The sequence below is a fragment of the Mytilus californianus genome, unplaced genomic scaffold, assembly GCF_021869535.1.
Source record: "Mytilus californianus isolate M0D057914Y unplaced genomic scaffold, xbMytCali1.0.p SCAF_4, whole genome shotgun sequence".
Classification (NCBI taxonomy): Eukaryota; Metazoa; Mollusca; class Bivalvia; order Mytilida; family Mytilidae; genus Mytilus; species Mytilus californianus.
This window is the reverse complement of record NW_026262690.1, coordinates 81,924,201-81,951,767: the sequence shown is the minus strand read 5'-3', so window position 1 is coordinate 81,951,767 and position 27,567 is coordinate 81,924,201. Positions and strand designations below refer to the sequence as shown.

At 31.8% G+C, this 27,567-nt stretch overlaps 1 protein-coding gene across 7 annotated transcripts in view; it reads right to left on the bottom strand.

Annotated features, from left to right (window-relative positions):
- LOC127738703 (uncharacterized) overlaps nt 1–27,567 on the bottom strand; it is a 157,737-nt gene that overhangs the window by 113,542 nt on the left and 16,628 nt on the right. For all 7 annotated transcript variants that reach the window (XR_008000141.1, XR_008000140.1, XM_052250047.1 and 4 more), the window contains exons 2-6: nt 14,018–14,140; nt 9,816–10,130; nt 7,710–7,825; nt 5,736–5,898; nt 3,001–3,163 (exon numbers count right to left, since the gene is read on the bottom strand). Coding sequence is in view for 5 of the 7 variants with exons in the window: in XM_052250047.1 (XP_052106007.1) it covers nt 3,001–3,163; nt 5,736–5,898; nt 7,710–7,825; nt 9,816–10,130; nt 14,018–14,105 (845 nt within the window). In the remaining 2 variants the exon portion in view is untranslated. The remainder of the gene's footprint in view (nt 1–3,000; nt 3,164–5,735; nt 5,899–7,709; nt 7,826–9,815; nt 10,131–14,017; nt 14,141–27,567) is intronic.

Below are 27,567 nucleotides of genomic sequence, written 5' to 3'. Positions count from 1 at the left end.
GCATAAATTCGGCCGAAGTCCACTAAAGGACGATAGATTGATAATTGTAAAGCATTAATTTGCATATCTGCCCAGGCGACAGTTTTTTTTGGAAGAAAAAAAATCATTAAAACGGGCGTTTATTTCATCGAATGGCGAAAGTCGAGTGCGCTTTTTCATGTTCGTGCGGGTTCGAGTTGACTATTCCGTCTTGAAAACGTATGAAACAAAAACCTTTGATCTATTATCTCGCTTCAGATTCTGTTATTTTTATATGTTCAGTCAACAGGTTGATTTAAAAACATTTAAAATTCATGGTACTCAAAAATGAAATATAGTGGTCAAGTGACATACATTTTTAATGGTACAGAGTAGGTGTGGTGAAATAACTATTTTTTCTACTGGAAGTACTTAACGACCGACTTTACAAGTTGATCTTAAAAATGCATAACTTCAAAAATGAATATACTTTTTGTGTGTGTTATCTAGGGTTATTAGTCTTCAACTCTGAATGTTTTTAGTCCACGAAATATTTAATTGGTTTTTTTTTTTAGATATTTTTGAACTCTCGAAAATTCCACCTTACAACCAACCAGACAATAGTTGTAAGTTGACCAAATGCTGAAAAGTGCATAAAATGATCCTCAATAGCTAGTAGATACCGTTGTCATTTAAAATACTAGTTGTATATAAGGATCCTAATGGTGCTATGTGGATAAATTTATTAATTTCCAAGAGCTAAATAGGTAGCGCACCATCCCTACAATGGCTTCCATTTATAAGATTGTAAAAATAAGCTAGCATGATGGGGATACATACGACGGAGTAGAATCCTAACTGGTCCGTTAATAGTGGTGACACTGGGTATTCTAGTATGATATTCCTTCAATACAGGAATGCGAACACCCTCCAATGTTAAGCATCAATGCGTTGCTTTATCGTACGCGTATGGGTAAAGCGTTACTCTATGCTACTTAGAGATTCACGAATTAAATGCTGTACGCGTTAATCTAGTGTACATTAATCAAACGCAACACGTTGCTCTAGCATACACGAACAAACTACAACTCGTTTCTTGAACGAACATGTATAAAGCTGGATTGTGACCCGACGAGCCTTCATATATATGCGCTTGTCTCATACGTTTAAAGAGGCGATCGATATATTTTCATTTATCATTTGCCACTACACGTTTAACAAGCAAAAATCAGTCAACAAATTGACCTGATATTTTCCTTTTTTGAATCAAATAATAGAAAAAAGGAAATTTGACTACTAAATAACCCAAAGTAATATAAACTAGAGGCTCCAAGGAGCCTGTGTCGCTCACCTGATATGTTTTGTAAACTGCATTTTACCCCTATGTTCAAATTTAGCCATGTCGGCCATGCTGGTTGGGAGGCAGGGTCATCAGACATATTTTTAAAACTAAATACCCTAATGATGATTGTGGTCAAGTTTGGTTAAATTTGTCTCAGTAGTTTCAGAGGAGATTTACAAAAAATTACGATAAATTGTTAAACATTGACTTTAAAGGGCAATAACTCTTTAAGGGGCTAATTGACAATTTTGGTCCTGTTGACTTATTTGTAGATCTTACTTTGCTGAACATTATTGATGTTTACAGTTTATCTTTATCTATAATAATATTCAAGATAATAACCAAAAACTACAAAATTTCCCTAATATTACTAATTCAGTGGCAGTAACCCAACAACAGGTTAACTGATTCATCTGAATACTTTACGGCAGATAAATCTCAACCTGATGAACATTTTTATCCCAAGTAAGATTTGCTGTAAATGCTTTAGTTTCAGAGATATAAGCCAAAAACTGCATTTTACCCCTATGTTCTATTTTAAGCCATTTCGGCCATGTTGGTTAGCAAGCGGGGTCATCTGACACACTTTTCAAACTAGATACCCTAATGATAATTGTGGCCAAGTTTGGTTAAATTTGTCTATGCAGTTTCAGAGGAGAAGATTTTTGTAAAAGATAACAAAAATTTACAATAAATTGGTAAAAATAGACTAAAGGTCAATAACTCCTTAAGAGGTCAATAGACAATTTTGGTCCTGTTGACTTATTTGTAGATCTTACTTTGCTGAACATTATTGCTGTTCACAGTTTATCTCTATCTATAATAATATTCAAAATAATAAACAAAAACTGCAAAATTTCCTTAAAATTACAAATTCAGGGGCAGCAATCCAACAACGGGTTGTCTGATTCATCTGAAAATTTCAGGGCAGATAGATCTCAACCTGATAAACAATTGTACCCCCATGTCATATTTACTCTAAATGCTTTTGTTTCAGAGATATTAGCCAAAAACTGCATTTTACCCCTATGTTCTATTTTTAGCCATGGCGGCCATGTTTGATAAGCAGGCCAGGTCATCGGACACATTTTTAAACAAGATACCCTAATGATGATTGTGGCCAAGTTTGGTTAAATTTGGCCTTGTAGTTTCAGAGGAGAAGATTTTTGTTAACAGACGACGGACGACGGACGCCAAGTGATGAGAAAAGCTCACTTGGCCGTGTAGGCCAGGTGAGCTAAAAATTAAGGAAATAATATTTCCGGGCATGATTCCCCCTGTTTGTTAATCTTTAAGTCAATAAGTAAGTAATTAAGTGCAACCGCTTTCGTTTGAAAAGAAACAAGAAATATTAAACCATTGAAATACACTTCATAAACACTATTAAAATATATAAACATAGTATTTTTAAAAGATATGCTAGTTTTCATTTTAACTTGTTCATCATATATGAAATTAAAAAAATAAAATAAATAAAATTCAAATACATCTTCCATTTTTAAATTAATCCAATGCTGCTAGCCTTTTTTTACGAATAGAACGAAGTATCAGTTAAATCCTAGAAATGTTTTAAAGGTTACTATTTAAAACGTTTTCAATAAATATTGTTTTTGATATGCAGCTTATTCATGTTGTAATAATTGTTCGCAACTGATTTTAGTATGCGTGATGTTTTAAAAACTTAACTTCTTGGCACGTACCTTCCGTCTTCACTGTCACTTTTCACTCTCCCTTTTTCTGTTTTTTTTCTTCGATAACAAATCAATTGCAAATAAAGCACAATCATTGCTATCAACAATATAACTACACCAAATATAACACCAACCACCATCCAAGTAGAAATATCATTCCTTTTTTTACTCCCTAAAATGAACAAATCTTCATTAAGTAATGTATAGTTACTCTATAAATAATGAAATTATAAAAAAAAAGTGACATTTAATTTAGATAAAGAACATGTTTTTATGTTTACATTTTTCTACGCCCTATAAACACAATCCAACACACATAAAAAAAACCGATCAATTTGTTCAAAAAAAGGTTTTTATGCTGAAATAAAAATATTCCCATCATTTTTGAAATTAATTGCAACCAGGCCTGTTTTACCTTCTCTAATAAAAAAAGTTTAATTTCAACTTGATATCAGTCATCCTATCTCGCATATCTTTTCATTCATATGTAATACATCATTTCCCCTCAAAAATGTTGACACTAACTAATGGGGGGAAATATCGACAAAATATAGTCCAAAGAAAATAATAACGTTGTGTAAGAGGAAGGGTTGACGCCTTTAAACCATTTTAAATCAGTCACATTCTGTATAAGCCTGTCCCCAAGTCAGGAGCCTATACTTCAGTGGTTGTTTTTTGTTTCTGTGTAAAATATTTGTTTTTCGTTCATTATTATGTTTTTATATAAGCCGTTTGTTTTCTCGTTCGAAATATTTTTTTCAATTGTCATTTCGGGGCCTTTTATAGCTGACTATGCATAACCTGTTGTTGTTAATTTTGTGTCAGTTGGTCTCTTGTGGATAGTTGCTTCATTGATCAGCATACCACATCATCTAATTTTTATAAATACTGAAATTGGTGCCTTCGAAAACCTTGATTAAACTTGCTCGCGATCGGGAGCGAAATTTGTAAAAACGAATATAATCTGTTTATTATTTATTTCAAAAACACCAAAAAAAGTCAATTAAACCACATATTTACCAATACAAAAGAAGTTATTGTTTTATTCCGTTTTCCGATAGAGTACACAAAAAAATGTATATATATATATAAATATATATATATATATAATGACAAAATTGGTTTTGTCCTGCCCGCACCAGAAATCTATTTATTTTCCCCTTAGAAATTCTGCCTATTTCGTTTTATTCACCAGGCCAGTAGTCAGCACTTTCAAGCTGACAAGAAATATCATTGATATATGTCCATTTTCTTTAAATGTACTTTGTTTTATATACTGTTGAATTATTCGAAACATTAGTTTTCACCATCAGACAAAGATTGACTAACCGGTATATGGAACAACTTGTCGAAATTTTAGTTTTAACGCCCTTTAACTTGGTTTTTAAATTTTCCTTTGATCCGTTTTGATTTAAGGCCTCATATATGTCTTATATAGACGAAAGTCGCATATGGTGTACCAACTTATTAGTCTGATATCTTTGGTCAGTTCTTATTGATTTTCAGTAGTAACCTTTGGATTTGTAAACAAACTTTTAATTTGCTTTTATCATTGAAATTAATTTTGATAATTTACTATTTCTGGATTAAACTTGTGATTTCAACTACCCGGTAGTACATTGTATGTTCTTTAAATGTTCTTGAAAGCCATTCCTAATTTTAAGAAAATGTACATGTTCGGTACAATTTACCAATGTTTTGAATTTCTGTTGAAAGGTTACCCCAAAGATATGTTTGCTATGCACATTTTTATAATTGAATAATTTCTTTTAACTTTTTCGATGACATTGATCCCTGATCTTTGCACAGTGTCTATTTAAAAGATCATATAGTCATAAACCAAAATACGTATTGTAACTAAGTACGTTAGAATAAAATGGTGGTGGTTACTAAGTACTTTTGAGAGGATCATGAATTCTAATCTTAAACTTTTAGACCAAAAAATGAATCTGTGTCCTAAAACTTTACAATTTGTCAATTTTTCTGTCTATAATCTTTTCTGACAAATTACCATAATTAAAACTTAAGGTCATCAACGACCTTTGACCTTGAGGAAAATTGAAGGTAATTTATTGATCAACATTTTTCATATTATATTTATTCAATATGTTTTACGGTTTTTTAGTTATAATTAAGAAGTTGTCAAATTTCTGTTAAAAAAAATAAAACAAATGACACATACGGTTCCCGTAGCAACCATCATAGCACCCCGAATCCCAAATTTGTGTTGTTAGTCATTGCTATGAAAGATTCACATTTAAATTTATAACCATAATTGTGTTAGAAGCGAATGACAAAAATAAAGTCTTTGAATCCTTGCAAATATTATCTATGGCCCTTTGGTCGTGTCGAAATAAACCGAAATATGTTTTTAATATAACATTGCTGATTACTTTGTTAAGCATCATATGTCTAGAAAATATTTACAGAACCAAATAAATATCAGCTGGTTTTGCTTCATAAAGGCTGTAAAGTTGTTGTTGCAGTTGGGGTTTTTTCCCACTACTTAACTCTCCACAATGACTGGGTTTCACAGGTCATAATTTTTTTTTGGTCATTTATTCACTTACTTACATGGTTAGGCTTATGTTACTGATAAATCGGTAACCATATATGCTGATAAAATGATGCAAACTCTGAGAAGGTGCCAAGAATATAATTGACTGAATAAATACTAACTTCAAACTTATATTTGAAATGATACTATTAGTACATATGTGAGGGTATAAGTCGAGTAAGCAAACCTTGACAGTCATCGACATTCCTGCTGACTGTGCGTCCTCCGAAATTACAAGAAACTCTAATGATCCCACATGATGACACATTGTGGTTTACTTGTAGATCAGTTGCAAAGTAAAACCCCGGTTTAGTTACTGAAATCTTCATATCATTTGTAATATTTTCTCCCTGAAAAAATAATTACAGAGTCCTGTGTAATATTAAAATCCTATAAATAACTTTATGAGAAAAATAAGATTTCTTTTTTAAATGAGTTAATCAACTTTAGTATAATAACTGGAACACACCCGCTATATTGAAAGTCCGCGGCTGAATTAAACTAACTACGCTTCATAATTCCATTAGCCTGACTTTTTAGTATTCGTGTTGTCATCTGATAATGTTAAAAATATTTCTCTGCTATCAAAATCATTCTGTTTAAAACCCGTCCTGGTTTTCTTACTTAAAACTGGAATTAAACGTGACAGTAATATAATTGAATTTAGTAGTCTCAATCCCTAAATAACGACATAGATCAGGTGTTATGTAGATAGCAAATCAAAATTAACCTTTTGGTGGGGCGTCAACAGATGTGGAACGTACAGATTACCAAATAGGTGACATATACTATTCACATCGGAATCGGATTCAATCCAGAACTTGTTAATTGATGGTAATATTACTTATGTGAAAAAAATAGCCTGGAATGGTGTAATTTTTAATCAACACAATTTCCTATATAAGTTTAACATAAAGTTTTTACGTCATGCCTTCTAACAAAATAGAAGTCGTTATTTTAGTATAATAGATGCTTTTGTAATTGAATTTATCTCTTGACACAGGGGAAAAGGAGGAACCCAGCGTACCAAAAGTATGTTATAATTCTTAATATGCATGTAAATTTTTCTCGTATTAATGAAATATAAACCAAAAGCAAAAAAAAACAAATACAAATTTGATATATATTTATAAGTAATACCCGGAGCACCAAAGTGAAAGCGTGTTGACATGTGTGTAAATTTTACCCGATGTATGATATCGGCGTCCTTACTTCGCAGTGTTTTCATCGTAATGACGTTATAAGGGTGTTTGGTAAGATTAAAAAAATAGACCATATGAAGCATTTTGAATATCAAGACAACCTAGAATATATGCATCACGCAATATAATATTTCGATAATGAATAAAATAAACCAAAAATCTTTTTTCCGGCGCTGATGGTGCTTTACCTTATTTATGAGTCAAATAAAACACAATGTTGCATGATTTTTTAATTCTGTCATTTCTGTAGCTGTTTTACAACTTTTCGGAACTTTTGATTATTAATTCTCTTCAACCTGGTCATATTTCATTTTGATGTACAACTGTTTTGATTCGAGCGACACTGACTAGTCTTATGTTATAATATACAAAACGCGTGGCCGGCGTAGCAAAAACCGCATCATAGATATCAGAAGCGCACTTCGTCTACAACAGACTCATCATTGATGCTCGAATTAAAAAAAATAACAAATAACAAATAAAGACCGCAGTTGAAGCGTATTGAGGACCCAAAATTCCGAACAATTTACCAAATACAGATATGGTGATATATTCCTGTTGCAATCATAAGCCTTGTATATTTGATAAGTTTTTACAACCACTTGATCTATGTCACAGCTTGTGGATGTTTCGTCTTTGAGGGAATCACAATCCCAGTAGTCCGCACTTTTGTGCTGACACAAACTATCATCGATACACGCTGGCATCTTTGAAGTGGATTTAATAAAGCAAAACTAAAATATTTAATTTATGTGCATAATTTGAAAACACTTTACTTTAGGGATAATAAGGCCCAACATCGGAATTTTCATAACATTACGCTGTATGATAAGGGCAACAGTAGTATACAGCTGTCCAAAGTAATGACCTACAAACCATTAAAAAATACGCGTTTCCGTAATGGAAGTAACCATTTCTGAATTAAAAGATGCTTTTCAGTAAACGCTTTCTTTACTTACATTAAAATCAGCAACACATGATGGTTCTGGATAAATCTTGCTTATATTAGTTCGAAAAGTTATTGTCTTGTCGTGTTTCACATACTCTTGCGAAATATCTCTTTCAAGTGGGACATCTAGAAATAAATATGCTATAAACTTTAAAATACACTGACAAAAAAAGGAAAAAAGATACAGTTTCTTGATACGTGTGCATCGACACAGTTTTTCTTTATCTTATTGTTTGTACGAGTTCTGTAGGTAATAGTATTACAGAGAGTGAAATAGTAATTACTAGTAATCTTTGCAAGTGCAATTCAAAGACAGACTTCTTGATTTGACGAACATTAATTTTATAGCTTTACGTACTTGATTGGTCTTCATCATAGCGTAATTAACAAGTACAATGTAATACCTTTTCTTAAAATCTAGCATCATAATTGATTAGCTTTGGAAATAAGAAATGTTTTTTTGCCATTGAACTTTCATTTATTTCCAAAATTTATCATATTTATTATAGTAGGGATACAAGAATACAAAAATTAGAGATAATGCATATGTTTTGTTAAACTTATTTCTTTTTTGAAGAAAAGAATGAGACGGGGTGGTTCTTTAGGTAAAGGGCAATTTCATAATCCCCTTGAACTTATATTATTTATTATTTTACAAAAATTAGAACCAGTACCCCAATACCAGGAATTTTTCTTTTATTTCTATCAGTGTTTGTTTTTGACATCACATTGTGGACCTTTTTCACCTTTTCAACAAATTAGACAATGAACTATCTATCTAGCCTGAATTTCGTTGAAAGCCGTAAGGTTTTATTTTCATTAAAATATGTTTTTAAAGATTGTTTTCCGATGTAAAATTTAAAGAAACACAAACAAAATAAATATGTATGACAGTTGTATAAAATTCCATTATATTGACAACGATGTGTGAACTAAACAAACAGACATGATAGGTACAAATGTCAAAAATAGGAGTACAGCAGTCAACTTTGTGTTAGTATCTTAATCACTATAAAAAAACAGATATATAAACAAACATTTTCAATGACACAATAACACAATGACGGGATGTACAGAGCCAAGCCATATGCTTGAAAGAAACTCAAAAAGACACACAGACAAAGCACATTAGCAAAAACAATAGACAAGAATACAGAAAGTATCACAGAACAATAACACAATGACGAGATGAAAAAGTACAGAGCCTCGTCCTATGTAACCAAGAAAACACAAAAGGGTATACAGAAAAAGCAAATTAGCAAAAATGAAGAACAAGAATACAAAAATTATCATATAAAATATATGAATTATTTCGAATACTGAAGAAAAATAAATTATAATTATTTATAAAAATTCCATTTTCGAGGTAAAAGTTGCGTTAAACCTGGATTTTAAGCTAGCAAAATTCACACTTGAATGACAATTGTTTATAGTTCCGTTAAATTGACAACATTAAATAAGAAGCCCTAACAGACAGAAAAGGTTAATGTGGCAATAATTGGGATCCAGCATCCAAAACTGTGTAAAAATAAACAAAACAACCGACTAAATAATTTGAATAAACATACAAATAAATCTCACAAAGACGCCAACAAAAAAAGTTCTACTTGAGAGTAAAATTGACATTGACGCAAACAAAAATTCTTTGTAGTTGAAAGTTTATTGACAAAGAAGCCGATAAAATTGTTTTTGTAGTTGATAGTACATACCGTAAGTAGTATACAATTTCTCGATAAAGTACAAATCAAGTAAGGTATAAATACAAAGGAAAACAAAATGGAAACAACAACGTAAAAACCTTTTGCGTCCGAATCGCACTTCAGGACACACCTGCGCTAGGAACACCCAAAGTCAAAAACTCTATAGCGAGATGCAAAAGGTCATGAGTCTAAAAGAATAATTGCATCTACTATCATTGAAGGAGGACTTGTAGGAACTGACAAAGCCAGTGAAAAACTTTACAATTTTTCATGTTTTTGACACAATAAAATGTACAAATGTATAAATGTAAACCGATAACGATAACAAGTAAAATAAAAATACGGCTTACTTGACAATGTTTTTAAATGCATATCATTTTTATGCATTTTAGTTCGAATAAATAAATTTTACTTACATATAAACTTATTTTCGTCAAGAGTTAAATTTCGTCGCATTTTCGATGCACCATAGAGGCATGTATATTCACAGTTGACATCGCTTTCCGAAAAGTTGTAAATCATTAATGTGTACAAACATTTAGCTTGTTTCATCACTTGATACTTTTTAGAAGTTGGACATTCATCTTCATAACAAAGCCCATCATACTTAGGACCGCCAATCCACTGACGATCTTTGTTTGTACAGTTGAACGCTGTGTCTGATATATTGCACTGAAGATACGTTACATTTCCAAAAATTACGGGAAATTTTGCCTGCCACTGAACGTTAACTGTAAATAAAAAAAGAAAAAAAAAGATTATTTTGATACTTTAGAAACGGAGCTCTATACAACTCATCTATTTGGTACCATACAATGTTCAAATTGATCGAATCCAATCAGTTTGAACATGTTAAATCAATATTTGACAATACTTGATTTAGCTTTATATGGAATATTCAATCAAATATAGATCCAATTCAGATACAAACGAATATTAAGCAAAGACTAACAGTTGAATGCATCAATCAGTGGCACAGTCAAATCAAATCTCATCGAGGTGGGAAAACTATGGTCTTTTCAAAATCGACAATGGATTAGAAAAAATATTTATTAAGACTCTCATTTGCAGATCGTAAAAATATTACTAAGCTGCGATGCTGCAACCTTCTATCAATAGAAACAGGAAGATAGAATGGAATTCATATAGATGAAAGACAGTGTCATATCTGCTCCTTGTCAATTGGAAATTCGTTTCACTATGTATTTGTGTGCCAGCCTGTTATTGTTTAAAATATAGGAAATAAGCATATATCAGAATATTACCACAGGTATCCTTGTGTTGAGAAAAGGAAAGGACTGCTTTCATTTTGCAATGTTAAAGTTATGAAGAACTTATCTCTTTTCATTAACAAATTAGTTAAAATATTGTAATTATACTCTAAATTATATGATTATGTTAACATTGTTCTGTAGCAACCATAAATATGATTATGTATTTGCCTCTTTTTACACATGTATATATGTGTCTGAGTGATTCAAAATAAGGTATATTGTTATATTGTTATTGTTATAAAAAAGTCTAGTGAAATTAAGTTCTAAATATGAACTATACTACAATGTTAAAACATCGATACCAAAGGCATGATAAATAACATATAGTTCAATGCGTTGATGAACCTTCAGCAGTTACACGATTTTTTTTTACAGTATTGTTTATCAATTTTACTGTATTGCTTTTTCATAATAGATTAAAGCATAGCCTGTTTTTTATATTTATTATTGTATCATTATTTTTTACACTTCTTTTTATTGAAAGTTCTATGATTTATTTGTGGGGCCCTTTATAGCTTGCTGTTGGGTGTAAGCCAAGGCTCCGTGTTAAAGACCGTACTTTGATCTATAATGGTTTACTTTTATAAATTGTGACAAATCAGCGCAAATTTAAAAGAAACAACAAAATAATGACTAGATGTACTTGAAAAGGTAATCACAAACGACAATTTAACTGATAGCATTTTACGACCGCTATATAACTTATATTGGAGAACAAATCTGTCTTATTCAATTGTCAGAATTCACATATCAGACGAATTGCTATGTGATCAAAATGTTTACCAAAAAGTGATTGTTTTTAAAGAACATAAACTGTAAACAAAAACCCAACGGAAGTAAGATACAGCATTAAGGTGGAAAATTGTATAGAAAAAGGTCGCGGTACCGATTTTTTAATGATCATTTTACAATTTTGGATTCATTTGTTGACATAAAAGAAAAAAAAAGATAAATTAAAGTCAGCTACAGGCGTATACTATAAATTGAAGCGACAGTAGTTTACAGATGTTCCAATCTCGTAAAAAATTAAAATGAAACAAAACAAGGTAACACAAAAACACGGACAATTTTACACAGCATAGAAATTAGATATTTACCTAGTATGGTCAAATATCCAAAATTTAAATATATGTTTATATTCAGCCAACATTCCTCAAAAAAAGTTTAAATATGGACCCTTTTTACCTCCATGTGAACCAATTTGATACCGGAGCCCATAATTCAAAATCTAAATATACAGTTCAAGTCAGCGTATCAAAGCATCCCATATATTTGATTTCTGTTGAAATCAAACAAAATTAATTTGTTTTCCCCGTTTAGGACCAACTTGTTAACTATGCCCAAAATAAAAAAAATGTAAAAACATGATTAGATTCAGCATATCGAAGAACTCCAAGAAATAATGTTTTTGTTAAAATCAAACTTAGTTTAATTTTGGACTCTTGTATCGTAATGTAGACCCCTAAGACCTCAATGTTGACCAATTTGATATCGAGTTCAAAAATTCAAAATCTAAAATACACGATTAGATTTATCATATAAAAGAACCCAATGTATTCATTTTGTGAAAACAAACAAACAGTTTAATCTTAGATCAACTTGAAGTCTTGGCCCAAAGTATAATACATAAACATAATAAGATGAAGCATATCGAATAACATCAAGATTTTTTTTTCTTAGAATCACACTAAGTTTACTTTTGGACTCTTTGGAACTTAATGTGGACAAAATTGAAAACCGGCCAAAATCAAAAATTTAATACGAGATTAGATTCAGCATATCAAGAACCTCAATAATTCAATTTTTGATTGAATTAAAGTTTAATTATGGACCATTTGGACATCAATGTGGAACAATTTAAAACCGGGGCTCAAAATCTTAAATCTTATACATGGTGAGATTCAACATATCAAAGTACCCCAGAAATAAGAGACTTTGAATTAAACCCAATTGAAATTGTTTAAGAAATAAGCAATCTATACAAAGTATTGGAAAAAGTATTGTTTTTGACCCCTTTTTCCTACCCAATTAGGACCATAAGCCCCTGAATCGACACAAACCTTTTTGTCGGCATGAAACGTTGTGGTACAATGTCATAGAGATCCATGTACTTTTACTCAAGTTATTATCTAGAAACAAAATGTCTTCGGGCGAACGTGACGACGACGACAACGTCATACCATTTTACGACCGCAAAAGTATTAAAAGGGGGAGACAATAAAACCCCATATATCAAAACTGGAAAAAAAACTTCTAGTGCCTGACTTGAAACAGGCATTTTCCGAAGAAAATGGTGGGTTGAAACTGAAATAACAGCTAGCTTAACCTTCAACTTGTATGACGGTTCTCTATGGTTCAAAGAAAGCCTCAGCCGTATTTGGAACAATTCTCGAAATTCAATGCTTTTCAACTTCGTATTTAATTTACTTTTAACTGTTTTGATTCGAGCACGACTGATGTAGACGAAATATGCGTCTAACGTACCAAATTGGAAGTCTGTTATCTTTGATCAGTTTACAAGTTGATATTACATTGATGTATAATATAATATCACTTTGAGATTTGTTTTGATATCATCTTTACTCCTTTGTTGTCGTTTGTTACTGTTGGTCCGTGTATGCTTTTGAAATGTTTTAATCGTGTATTGTCGCTATGATTGGCTATGCTATTATTTTATATTTCATGTTTTTCGTCATTTGTGGAGTTTTGTATTGATAGCAGATCTTTGATACATTTAGTCTCTGTTAAATTTATCCACAATTTAGCAGGTTTATGAGAAGATTTGCAGCTTGGATATGTGTATCTTATCTGCCTTTTTTTGAAAAAGAATTTGTAGATTCCTAGATGTCTAGTGGTGCTTTGTGTTGTTGGATAATGGAGTTATTGACGTCACCACTATCGCAGAATACCTCTAAATGAGATACACAATCAGAAAAATATTTGGAAAACCTAGGGTATATAAAATATCATGGAGAGCTGTAAATCAGATACAACTACTGTCATGATTTGTTCGACAATTGCATTTAAAAAAAAAAACACTACAAACATTTGGACTCTCACAGATCATTGAAATATTTGTTAGATAACGTGGCAGGAAAACTGAATAAATTTGAAAAACAATTGGATACACTTTTATAAGCGTTTCTATTATACACGCAAACTTAAAAAAAAAAGAAAACTAGCACAAACTTGTTATAGACTCTACACAGCACGAGAGACATATTTTACCAATCGAACGGACAAAAGGGATATTTGATGTGCATTTTTGTTTTCTTTTATAAGTTTACGTTCTTTTTTGTCAGTCGGAATGATGGAAAATATATTTGTAACTATTTACAAAATACCTGCAGAACATGTGCAAAATACTGTAAAAAGCAACATATGGGTACAGAACTGTAAACTGCATCTGAATATTTCTGAAAAAAATTCCATTGATTCTTTTTATTCCGCCGTGTTTTATCTTCAAACTAAAAGATAAAAGAAAAACACAACAGTTATTAATTCGTGATCGTCGTAAATAATCATGTTATAAGGGTGTATAAATAAAAAAAAAACAGAGTTCCGCGTTGTACATAATTAATTCATCGAAGGCACAAAGGCACTATTTTTTTTGTTCCTTAACTTTTTTATAAGTGTCTCAGAGAAATGAAGGATTGAGAGCAAATGCAATGCGATTTCCGTTATAACTAATACTTCCAACGGGGCAAGACTCTTTAAAAATATTTATCTTCGAAAGTGTTAAAGTCATTGCTAATTTAAAACTATGATATAAGTTTCATAAAATTCTGACCAGAATTGCACACATGAGGGCCCATAAATGCAATTTTCCATATCATCAATATTTCCAAGGGGCAGAACTCTTCTAAAATAATTGATTATCACGTATTTTCGAACTCGTCCAAGACATTGATGACATGAATCTATAGTACAAATTTCATGAAATCATGGCAAGAATTGTACACGTGAGACCACTTACAATGCAATTTTCCATATGATTAATATTTCAGAGGGGCATAACTCTTTTACAAATATTTATTTGGCACTGATTATCGAACTCGTGAAAGACATTGCTAATATAAACCTATGATATAAGTTACATTAAATTATGGTAAGAATTGTACAAATGAGAGCACTAACAATGCAATTTTTCATATAAATAATGTTTCCAAGGGGCATAATTTTTTTTTAAATGATTGACTGGCACTGATTTTCGAACTTGTCCAAGACATTGTTTTATATAAACCTATAAATTAAGTTTCATAAAAATCTGGCAAGAATTGTACTTGCGAGAGCGATAACAAGACCGCACGGACAGACCCCTGTCATTTCTAATTGTGCTTCAGTGCATCACTTTCTACTGAATCCAACTATTGAAACACTATATTTACGAAAAAGCGGCAGCATCATAGTTTATTTTGGTAGGTTAAGTTGAGTTGAGTCGTAAAAGTCTGTGCGTTTTAATAGTCACGTGTACCTTAAAAAAACAAACGGAGAGGACTTTGAAAAATCGAAAGAAATAGTTTATAAAGATAAGTATAGATGGATTAAGTTTATTGAGGAATACATATTTTTGATTCAATTCGGATTAAATATTCCATTTTGTTTTTGATAAACAATTAAATTAACTTCTTCACTTCGTCGAATTTAATTTGCGGCCACATGGTAATGCAAAATATTTTAAATGAATAATTTATACAGTTTTGTACACGCATTACCTAAATATGTTTAATAACACATTTGATTTCAGATGAAGATCGTTAAGGTAAACCTGCCAATGCGTAAATACTGGTAAGTGTGTGTGTTTACAGGCTAAATTATTAAATCGCATATTTACATTTGTCAAATTTCCGATATACGGATGATAATAATATACAGATAAGACACAATTTGGAAGCTCAATAGTTGTAAGTATCGACAGATTTATCAAATTTTAAATGATGTACTTGATAGACAGGAGTTAATTCGAATACCGAAATTGGTGTATTGAAACTGCTTTTCTTAAAACCAAAATTAAGAGACGGAATAATGATAATGTATTATTAGTAAGTACTTAAATTATTAACCTATTTTATTTATACAATTGCCTAGAATTGGTCGACAAAGAAATGAAAATGGGCTTGCGAATGTGCCCGCAGTAGATGCTCAACACCAGAGAGACGACGCCGAAGGAGGAACTGTGATGTCGCTGCACCGGCAAATCTAGGTCAGGGAATTCCAGAATTTTGGGCAGTTGTAGGTGAAGTCCAATTACCTGTTATTCTTCAAATACAGCCTCTATGCCATTTCAAAGACAGCCTGAAATTCAAGGACCTTCAGCACTGACCGTGCAAGCGATATTTGGGCAAGTTGAGATACCTGCTCCTTTGCCAATGCAAATATCAAAAATATCAAAGTAATGCAAAATATTAAAGATAAAAAGTTTAAAATAAAAATAACCTTAATCTCTAGCTTTCCAAAATTTTGATTACTGAACCAGCGGCTGGGAAGAATAGTTATTTCCAATAGTCCAATGAAATAAAAACAAACCAGGAATTTGATTTTAGTTTTGAATATATTTCAAACTTTTAAAGTAATTTTATTACAACATTTCCCTGACATAATGAATAAGTATTTGATTAGAAAAGTGGACCAAAACTTTTTGGCTGTAAAAAAAAATTAGTTGTAATTCAAATGTGTTTTGCTATTTTAAACTGTACATAAAAAAGGATCAATCCTCAATAAAATATTGCATGATTGACATTCATACACTCAATCAGGAACATATACAATTCCAATCTTTTCTGTGTACTGTTGTGTCACCTCATGTCTATAACGCAGTTTTTTTTTAAATACTTCCCAAATTATAAGAAAGTCCTTACATCACTAAAACTAACCCATAAATGAAATGATGCAAAATGCAGTCATGCATCAAATAAATTGCCCATTTAATTTACAATGACAATGAAACTAATTCTTGAATACAACCAATCAAGAGATCATTTGAGCCTTGAGCATTTTGCAGTATTCTAAGTTTGTAAGAGAATGATAATCCTTTACTTCATGATAAGTACTCGCTAACGCTCGTGCTTAATCACGAAGAAAGGGAAAATGATTCTCTTACATATACGAAGATATTTATTCAACGTTTCCTAAATTTAGCGAGTAAATTTACTATCTATATGTCAATTATTAGAGGTACACATGGATGTGTTGAGTAGATTTGACTTCGTCTTTAATTATAAACAGCATGTTAAAAAAAGGAATGGACAAATTATACGGTGTAGTAGATAGTTACTAATCTATAACAATAAAATTATAATGCGACTTATTATTTGCAGTTTTCATGTTCTTCATTATATGAATATACATTATTTAGATCCATGTTTTCATTAGCATTCTTTGCATTTTTGAGAATCGGTGAAATTACAATTATACGCAGCATATTATAAAAAAAAAAAAACAGATCAAAAATGTTTTTCTGCAACATGCACATTAACAGTTGAAAGTTTTAATCAAGCAAAAATTTGCCCAGTGAGATTGTTATTAAACTTTATTTCAATCAGACACTAAAGTACTGGACCACCTTTTGTCATTTTTACAAAATCAGTGCAACACGTTATCATTTTTTTAAAGTACTGATTAAGACCATGAAATTTATTGATTGTAATCCAAATGAGTACAACACGCATCCGTTTCGAATAGGTGCAGCAATACATTTTGCTATGAATGGTTATACTGATGAAGAAACTATGACTTTAGGTCGTTGGAAATCTGCATCATTTAAACGTTATACAAGAATTGAGTTACAAAATAATTATATTTTCAGCTTGTCTTAGTAATGAAACATGGATTATTGGTTCTTCAATAATTTGCAGTGCTCGTAATTTCTCGGAGAACAGACATTCAGGTGGTAATTTATTTCCCTAAATAAGTAACAATAGTTTTTGCGCTAGGCAAGCAAGTGTGGTATGAAATGGGACAATGTTGTTGATACCGTTTACCACGTAATAAATTTGTGCAATAAAATTCCACAAGCGTTAATATTGCATTGTGCTATGAATGATTTTGGAAATGTACCATGTGGTGCTGTCACGAAATAGAAGTTCTTTCATATAAGTTCCAAATGGAAAAACTATCCTAGAATATTATGTCCACTGGAATACATATTACAGTATATGTTCCTAACGGAATATATGGTAAAGAATATTTGTTCCAACAAGAACAGATAGTATGACATTTTTTATAACAAAGTTTCTAGTGGATCATCTGTTAGGTTGAACAAATATACGTTGACAGTTTCAGCTTTATCACATAGAATTTACATTTCGTATGCTCCATAAATGCTCATTTGTATGGTGAAACATTCTTCCCCGGCATTCATTACGTTACTCAAATGCTGACCATGTAAAGGAAGTACATAGAAAAAGATTAAACAGGGGAGTGAGGTTTTATATACTTTTACAATAAGGATAATAATATCCAGATGTTGACGACAGTCATCAAGCACTGTATTCTAACGAATCAGTACGTTTATCATTTATGGAAATGATATTTTCTTAATTCAACTACAATTATCACTGGAAAGATTCATACAGCATCCATATTGTTTCGTATTCGTAATCTACCATAAACATGGTTCATGTTGACACTCGATAAAAATACATGGTATTTTGTGAAATTTGGGTATGTATACAATGTCAGTATATAAGAGAATGATATAAAGATTATTGTAAAGTGCGCATAAATTAAATGTTAATAATTGATGCATGATTTCATTTTTCAGCATTTCATTTACGGGTTAGTTTTACTGATGTAAAGACTTTCTTATAATTTGGGAAAAATGCTTTATGCGTTAGGTGACACAGCAGTACAAAGCATAGGTAGAAATGGTATATGTTTCCTGATTTTGAAAGTATGAATGTAAATCATTTATTTTTTTTGTGAGGAATTAACCTTTTTTTTTATTTACAGTTCAAATCAATAAACATTTGAGTTACAACTAATTTTATTACAAAGCCAAAATTTTGGTCTGGCTTTTTTAAATCAAATGCTATTTCATTATGTCGGGGAAAAGTTTTTAATATATATTCAAAACTCAAAATCATTTTTTTTTTTTTCTTTTTTTTCTTTTATCTGAATATTATGAATAACTTCTTCAGTAATCAGAGTTTTGGAAAGCTAGAGATTTTGGTAATTTTTTTTATCTTAAAACTTTTTTCTTCTTTTTTTTTCATTGCTTTGATATATTGTTTATTCTTTTAGTAATTTGAAGTTATTAATATTTTCATAACATCATGAAAGGTACAAATTTACAGTAGCTTTAAACTTCAATTTATTTTGGTTTGTTTGTTTGTTTCACAATTCAACTTTTAATCAGTTAAAATCACTGTAATAAATCTTTCAAATCTGATAAATGTGCTTCAGGGCTGTTGTAACTCATGATCATTTATAGAAACTCTGTTTTCAGTAATAGTTATACACCGAGGGATAGGTGTGTCTGGATAAGAAACCCCGACGGCCGGAGGCCGGAGGGGTATCTTATCAAGACACACCGTATCCCGAGGTGTATAACTAACTTACAGCGAATGCTATACCCTATATTTGTTAACAATGATTATTAAATGAAAATGAACGGATAGCATATTTATTGACAAAATCAAACCATGATTTATAAGAAAAACATTTTTTTTTACATGAAACCCCACTAGTAACCTTACTTTGGCTATGTTCGTTCAAACTTCGACAAGTGAGTAGATTTTACAAATGTCAAAGTTGCTGCTAATATGGATCAGCAGTTCAAGGTTGACCGTTTCGTGCAATCTTATTACAAAAATAATACATCATGCTCCTTGTATGCAGTTGTCAATATGGACGGGTATAGACACATTTTTCAAGATCTGACCTAATTATCATGTGCGCTGCCATTAATCTATCACGTGGTGCCGCAGCCATAGCACTAATGATAGATAACGCACGAGTTTTAATCACAACAATATCGATCTTCTATTTACATTTTGTTTTCCACTATTTTCCTTTTCGTTTTGTTATGGAGAGTGAAAATAAATACAAAACAGGTGGTGGGAACTCATGTTCAGTTCATGGTTGTTCCAATAATCGGAAAAAAAAAACTTTATGGAAGAAATCAATGTGTGAATTACATGGTGAAATGCACGACCATTATCCCTGTTTAATTCCTTACAGACTACATGTAATGCCATCCAAAGAATTGATACGACTTGAGTGGATAAAAGCTTTAAATCGGAAAGATCTTCCGAAAAACGTATATGTATGCTCTGAACATTTTATTGACGGAAAACCTACAGATCGGAATCCTTCTCCTAAGTTAAAGATGGGGTACGAAAACAAGACAACTCCGGGTAGAAGAAAATTGTAAAACATCAATTGACAGTGAAAAAAAGAAAACTAGAAACTGGTGATTCCGATTCCGATATGGAAATAACAGAATTGGACACTACTTTAGAAAGTGAACCAGGCACAAGTACGTCGTATGAGAAACTACCGGAGGCTATTTGTAGTTTTAATGTTTTAGAAGCTTCATCTACTGTTAGTACACAATATCTTGAATCGGACTTCTTACCGCAGAAAGATCACACGTACGGGAAAGAATGGACCGATTTTCAGACTAAATTTTCTCAAACAAATATAGTTTTAACGGAAGAAAAGGTAGTTCAAAGTAAATCTGATGGAGCAACTATGTCTGCTGCACAAAATTTAATAACGGACAATGACGCTTTATTGTATACAGGGGTCACAAAAGAGGTCTTTTTCACGCTGGTGAAATGTTTTACTCCTTTCAATACATTAAGTTTTCAATTAGAGGTAGCAGATCAATTACTCCTTGTGCTCATGAGACTAAAGTTAAATTTAATTTTTGACGATCTATGCAGAAGATTTGGTATATCAAGTGGTTTAGCTTGCAAAATATTTAATTCGTGGATTCCTGTGTTGGCAGATAAGTTAAAGTCCTTGATTGTTTGGCTCCCTAGAGAAGTAATAAGAGACTGTTGTCCCGAATCATTTAGGGAAAATTATCCCAGAACTTGTATTATTGACTGTGCTGAAACATTTATTCAGAGACCAACTAATTTAAGGAGTAGGGGTGAAACGTACAGCAATTACAAGTCCCATAATACAGCTAAATATTTAGTAGGAATATCCCCACATGGACAAATTATGTTTTATCCAAAGCTTTTGGTGGTCGTGCTAGTGACAAATTTATTGTAGAAAAAAGTGGATTCATGAATTACTTGCTTCCAGGCGACGAGATTATGGCAGATAGTGGCTTTACAATAGACGACTTATTGTTTCCATTGCGTGTCAAGCTGAACATTCCAGCGTTCACAAAAAACAAACCTCAGTTAAGTGCAGAGGATGTGACAACCACAAGAAGGATTGCCAGAGTACGGATACATGTTGAAAGGGTAATTCGACGATTAAAGGTCTTCAAAATTCTAAGTGGGACTGTGCCTGTATCATCCTTAAAACTGTTTGATGACATTTTGCTTGTATGCTCTGCTTTGGTTAATTTACGGTCAGATCTGATCAGAGATACTAATGAAAGTAATGAGTGAAATTAGTTTGTTATTTTTTTCTCTTTGTTTGTTAAACAGGTTGGGTATACACTGTACATGTACATGTACATGTATATTTAAGTCGTTGAATAATGTAAATGCTATAGACGTACATTGCATTATAATTGTATTATATTATAGATCCATTGATTGTTGGTTGTTTAACGTCCAGTGGCAAATAGTTTATGCATATTCAGGATGACATATACATGAATTGAATAGAATTCTGTTTGTTTCCCTCTAGACGTCTTTTGGTTATTTTATGAACTCTCCATTTTTGAATTTACCTTGGTGTTTGTTTTGTTTAGGGTCAAATTTATTTTGTAATTGGGTGTCTGTCCATTGATGTATAGCATTGTCCCACTCATCTCCTCTTATTCATAATTTATAAAATAAAACTTTCATCGCAATACATCAATCAAAGAGTAAAAACATCATTGGAGGTATTTAAATGAAAACATTAAACTTGGACACCTTTTTAGATCAATAAATGGTTTCATGATAAACCTTTAAAGATCTTTTACTCTTTAACTGATGTAATGGGATGAAATTATTACAACCGACAAGCAGTTTAAATGTCCTTAAAAATAACACAGGGTTCTTTGTGATAAGCCAGACCACACAACTATGGGGGAAATCAGTGTTAGATAATTAAGACACACCATGGTATTAACTGTGTAAATATTACTTAACACAGTAGGGCAATTAATTGACATATTTCTGATTGAAGAATGTAAACAAACAAGTACAACTAAAGGCTCCCTGCTATCATTATCTGAACCAAACTAGACACATATGTGTAAATTTATCCTAAGACATGTAAGAGATGTAGAAAGACTGACCATACAATAATATAATCAAAATAAAAGTACATGTATCAAGAGCAACTTTGAAAAATCACAACAAAATGAAAGGTCTCCTAAAATGATCAATCCAAGTGTAAAGGCTTGAATGTTTAATTTACACAACAAGTGATGCTTTTTACATAATATACATGTACAAAATGCAAAATGTACATATATATATACATTGTAATCACACAAGTGACAATCAAGTTGTTTGAAGAATACACACATTGGCAATCATACCACATCTCGCAAATAATATATATGTTTAGGTAAACCAACAAATAAAACAATAAAAGGGAATTTTTTTTAGTTTAAAATAAATAAAATAATTTTCAATTGAAAATAAGCACTTACATTGGTGTTCATTTATAAATTATACATTCCCTTCAAAATCTGACTGCTCAAATTAAGCAAATGTACATGTATTTATATATATTATTAAATATGCATAAACTTTACAAAAGCTTTGCTCATCATCAGACGGTCATCCTGGATCTCATTAACTAAACATGGAAGAAGTTTTTTTACATAAAAGTTTTTTAATCTGGTGACTTGGTTATTAACGTAAGTCTCATTATACAAAATGTCAATATATGTATGTTCATCTACGCCCAGCCATACAAGCAACTTGCACTGTTTTAATCCCGTACAATACATAGTGAGCTGAACTTGTAGGTAAATTCCCCTGCTCCCTTTTTCCTTTACAACAAGATCTCCATTTTCATCTTTTCCGACATCATATTTTCCAGATTCAAATAGTTGATCTAATGTTGACCAACTAGAAGAAGGCACTGGACACTTTATTTCTAGTAGACTTTGTCCATCAAAAATTCCATCTGGACTTGCGGACAACCAATTTTCCTGTTGCGACACACAAATGCCTTTCTCTTGGACTTGATGTCCAGTAGAGTTCAGATACACTTTTGCATCTATTTCTCCCTGCTGGCCATGTTTAGTATATTTATTTCCAACAAATTTTGGGTGTAAATGTTCACGTATAAAGTTCGTGCTGTCTGTCGTTTCCTTAACTGGCATTTTGTGAGCACTGCTGGCAGTTATTCTTAACTTTCTACAGTCTTTCCATAATGTGCTTTTGGACTGAAGTGTTGTTTCAGTCTGTAATCTAACTACTTGGGAATCCGTCAGGAACACATATTTAGAAAAAAACTGCACACATTAAGCACATGATGACAAATCATTATGTTCACCATGAACTTGTTCAATACTTTCTTTAGTACGAACTGACGGATTACTTTTAAAACTTTTGTTCATGATTGTTCCTTTGATTTCAAATAAAGGTAGCATTGGTGAGGCATTGATGGCTTCTTTAAATTCCTCTTTTGAAATATAAAATGGTGTATCTCGCAGTCCAGGGACACTTTCGTTACCCATCATATTTTCACCAAGTTTTGGTTTTTTCAGCTGAAAACTGACAAGTGGCTTTGGTTCAATGTTCCTGGTAGTTCCTCGGTTCCACTTGGCAGTTTCGTCTGTGCAACTCACTCCAGTCATGCTATTTCTCACAGCATACTCGATCTTCCACAATAATGCTCCGACATGACTGCATGAAAGTCCTAAACCAGCCATGCACGTACACCAGGCTTGTTCCACGGCACCTTCTCTTGTGCACATAACATAATCATCATTAAGTCTACTCACAGTCTGGGATGATCGTACACTCGCCTTCATAACTAGTTTGTTATCTGTTGCATTGAAATGCAATATTTTGTCTACATTTCCGCTTTGAAAATAATTGTAACTCTGTAAACTCTTAAAGTTTTTCATTTCTTCTCCATCAACTGCCTTTGATCTTATCAAGTAGTTATAAATGTCACCGTACATTAAATTTGGCCAACTCCTCATATCGTCATTCCAGTCCTTTATTTCTTTGAAAATTTCTGGCATTGAACTTTTAACTTCAGTAGACATGATGAACTTCACTTGTTTATATATTTCTCGTTACGATTGAATGCTTTGTTTACACTTTTATCATTACTGTAATGGCGGACGTAATTATATCGCGCCAAGCGGCGAAGATTATTACTACGGGTGATAATTGAAAAAACGTGTCTATAAGACGGACGACTTTTTGAGTCAAGCGTTGGATTTGGTAGAATAGACTAAAGATAAAGGCAATATTATAACCGAAAGTACTTACCTGTATCAGTTTAATGAAGGTAATCATAAATATATTTTTTATGTAACGGTTTTATAAAATAAACAAACATTCATATTCGGACATACTGAGGGATAGGTGTGTCTGGATTAAAAAACCCGACGACCGGACACGCTCAACAAACAAAAATACAGATTGAATATTTAGGAACTCCCTTTTTGGGGGCAATCTAGGGGGGGGGGTCCGGAAGTAAGAATCCCCGTTTTCTTTTAAGATTAATGCTTTAGAAAAGAGACATGACTTGGATCAAAAATGTTACCTTCAAGTAAAGGAGTATTAATGGAACAACCATTTTAACTTCAAGGGGGGGGGGGGGGGGGATGGTTTTTTTTCGGAGTCAGAAAATTTTTTTTCTCGAAAATCGCGGACAATTTTATTTAGTTTTTCAACTTAATCAATCAAATGATTTGTTTTATGAATATACATTATTTAGATCCATGTTTTCATTAGCATTCTTTGCATTTTTGAGAATCGGTGAAATTACAATTATACGCAGCATATTATAAAAAAAAAAAAACAGATCAAAAATGTTTTTCTGCAACATGCACATTAACAGTTGAAAGTTTTAATCAAGCAAAAATTTGCCCAGTGAGATTGTTATTAAACTTTATTTCAATCAGACACTAAAGTACTGGACCACCTTTTGTCATTTTTACAAAACCAGTGCAACACGTTATCATTTTTTTAAAGTACTGATTAAGACCATGAAATTTATTGATTGTAATCCAAATGAGTACAACACGCATCCGTTTCGAATAGGTGCAGCAATACATTTTGCTATGAATGGTTATACTGATGAAGAAACTATGACTTTAGGTCGTTGGAAATCTGCATCATTTAAACGTTATACAAGAATTGAGTTACAAAATAATTATATTTTCAGCTTGTCTTAGTAATGAAACATGGATTATTGGTTCTTCAATAATTTGCAGTGCTCGTAATTTCTCGGAGAACAGACATTCAGGTGGTAATTTATTTCCCTAAATAAGTAACAATAGTTTTTGCGCTAGGCAAGCAAGTGTGGTATGAAATGGGACAATGTTGTTGATACCGTTTACCACGTAATAAATTTGTGCAATAAAATTCCACAAGCGTTAATATTGCATTGTGCTATGAATGATTTTGGAAATGTACCATGTGGTGCTGTCACGAAATAGAAGTTCTTTCATATAAGTTCCAAATGGAAAAAACTATACTAGAATATTATGTCCACTGGAATACATATTACAGTATATGTTCCTAACGGAATATATGGTAAAGAATATTTGTTCCAACAAGAACAGATAGTATGACATTTTTTATAACAAAGTTTCTAGTGGATCATCTGTTAGGTTGAACAAATATACGTTGACAGTTTCAGCTTTATCACATAGAATTTACATTTCGTATGCTCCATAAATGCTCATTTGTATGGTGAAACATTCTTCCCCGGCATTCATTACGTTACTCAAATGCTGACCATGTAAAGGAAGTACATAGAAAAAGATTAAACAGGGGAGTGAGGTTTTATATACTTTTACAATAAGGATAATAATATCCAGATGTTGACGACAGTCATCAAGCACTGTATTCTAACGAATCAGTACGTTTATCATTTATGGAAATGATATTTTCTTAATTCAACTACAATTATCACTGGAAAGATTCATACAGCATCCATATTGTTTCGTATTCGTAATCTACCATAAACATGGTTCATGTTGACACTCGATAAAAATACATGGTATTTTGTGAAATTTGGGTATGTATACAATGTCAGTATATAAGAGAATGATATAAAGATTATTGTAAAGTGCGCATAAATTAAATGTTAATAATTGATGCATGATTTCATTTTTCAGCATTTCATTTACGGGTTAGTTTTACTGATGTAAAGACTTTCTTATAATTTGGGAAAAATGCTTTATGCGTTAGGTGACACAGCAGTACAAAGCATAGGTAGAAATGGTATATGTTTCCTGATTTTGAAAGTATGAATGTAAATCATTTATTTTTTTTGTGAGGAATTAACCTTTTTTTTTATTTACAGTTCAAATCAATAAACATTTGAGTTACAACTAATTTTATTACACAGCCAAAATTTTGGTCTGGCTTTTTTAAATCAAATGCTATTTCATTATGTCGGGGAAAAGTTTTTAATATATATTCAAAACTCAAAATCATTTTTTTTTTTTCTTTTTTTTCTTTTATCTGAATATTATGAATAACTTCTTCAGTAATCAGAGTTTTGGAAAGCTAGAGATTTTGGTAATTTTTTTTATCTTAAAACTTTTTTCTTCTTTTTTTTCATTGCTTTGATATATTTTTTATTCTTTTAGTAATTTGAAGTTATTAATATTTTCATAACATCATGAAAGGTACAAATTTACAGTAGCTTTAAACTTCAATTTATTTTGGTTTGTTTGTTTGTTTCACAATTCAACTTTTAATCAGTTAAAATCACTGTAATAAATCTTTCAAATCTGATAAATGTGCTTCAGGGCTGTTGTAACTCATGATCATTTATAGAAACTCTGTTTTCAGTAATAGTTATACACCGAGGGATAGGTGTGTCTGGATAAGAAACCCCGACGGCCGGAGGCCGGAGGGGTTTCTTATCAAGACACACCGTATCCCGAGGTGTATAACTAACTTACACCGAATGCTATACCCTATATTTGTTAACAATGATTATTAAATGAAAATGAACGGATAGCATATTTATTGACAAAATCAAACCATGATTTATAAGAAAAACATTTTTTTTTACATGAAACCCCACTAGTAACCTTACTTTGGCTATGTTCGTTCAAACTTCGACAAGTGAGTAGATTTTACAAATGTCAAAGTTGCTGCTAATATGGATCAGCAGTTCAAGGTTGACCGTTTCGTGCAATCTTATTACAAAAATAATACATCATGCTCCTTGTATGCAGTTGTCAATATGGACGGGTATAGACACATTTTTCAAGATCTGACCTAATTATCATGTGCGCTGCCATTAATCTATCACGTGGTGCCGCAGCCATAGCACTAATGATAGATAACGCACGTGCTTTAATCACAACAATATCGATCTTCTATTTACATTTTGTTTTCCACTATTTTCCTTTTCGTTTTGTTATGGAGAGTGAAAATAAATACAAAACAGGTGGTGGGAACTCATGTTCAGTTCATGGTTGTTCCAATAATCGGAAAAAAAAAACTTTATGGAAGAAATCAATGTGTGAATTACATGGTGAAATGCACGACCATTATCCCTGTTTAATTCCTTACAGACTACATGTAATGCCATCCAAAGAATTGATACGACTTGAGTG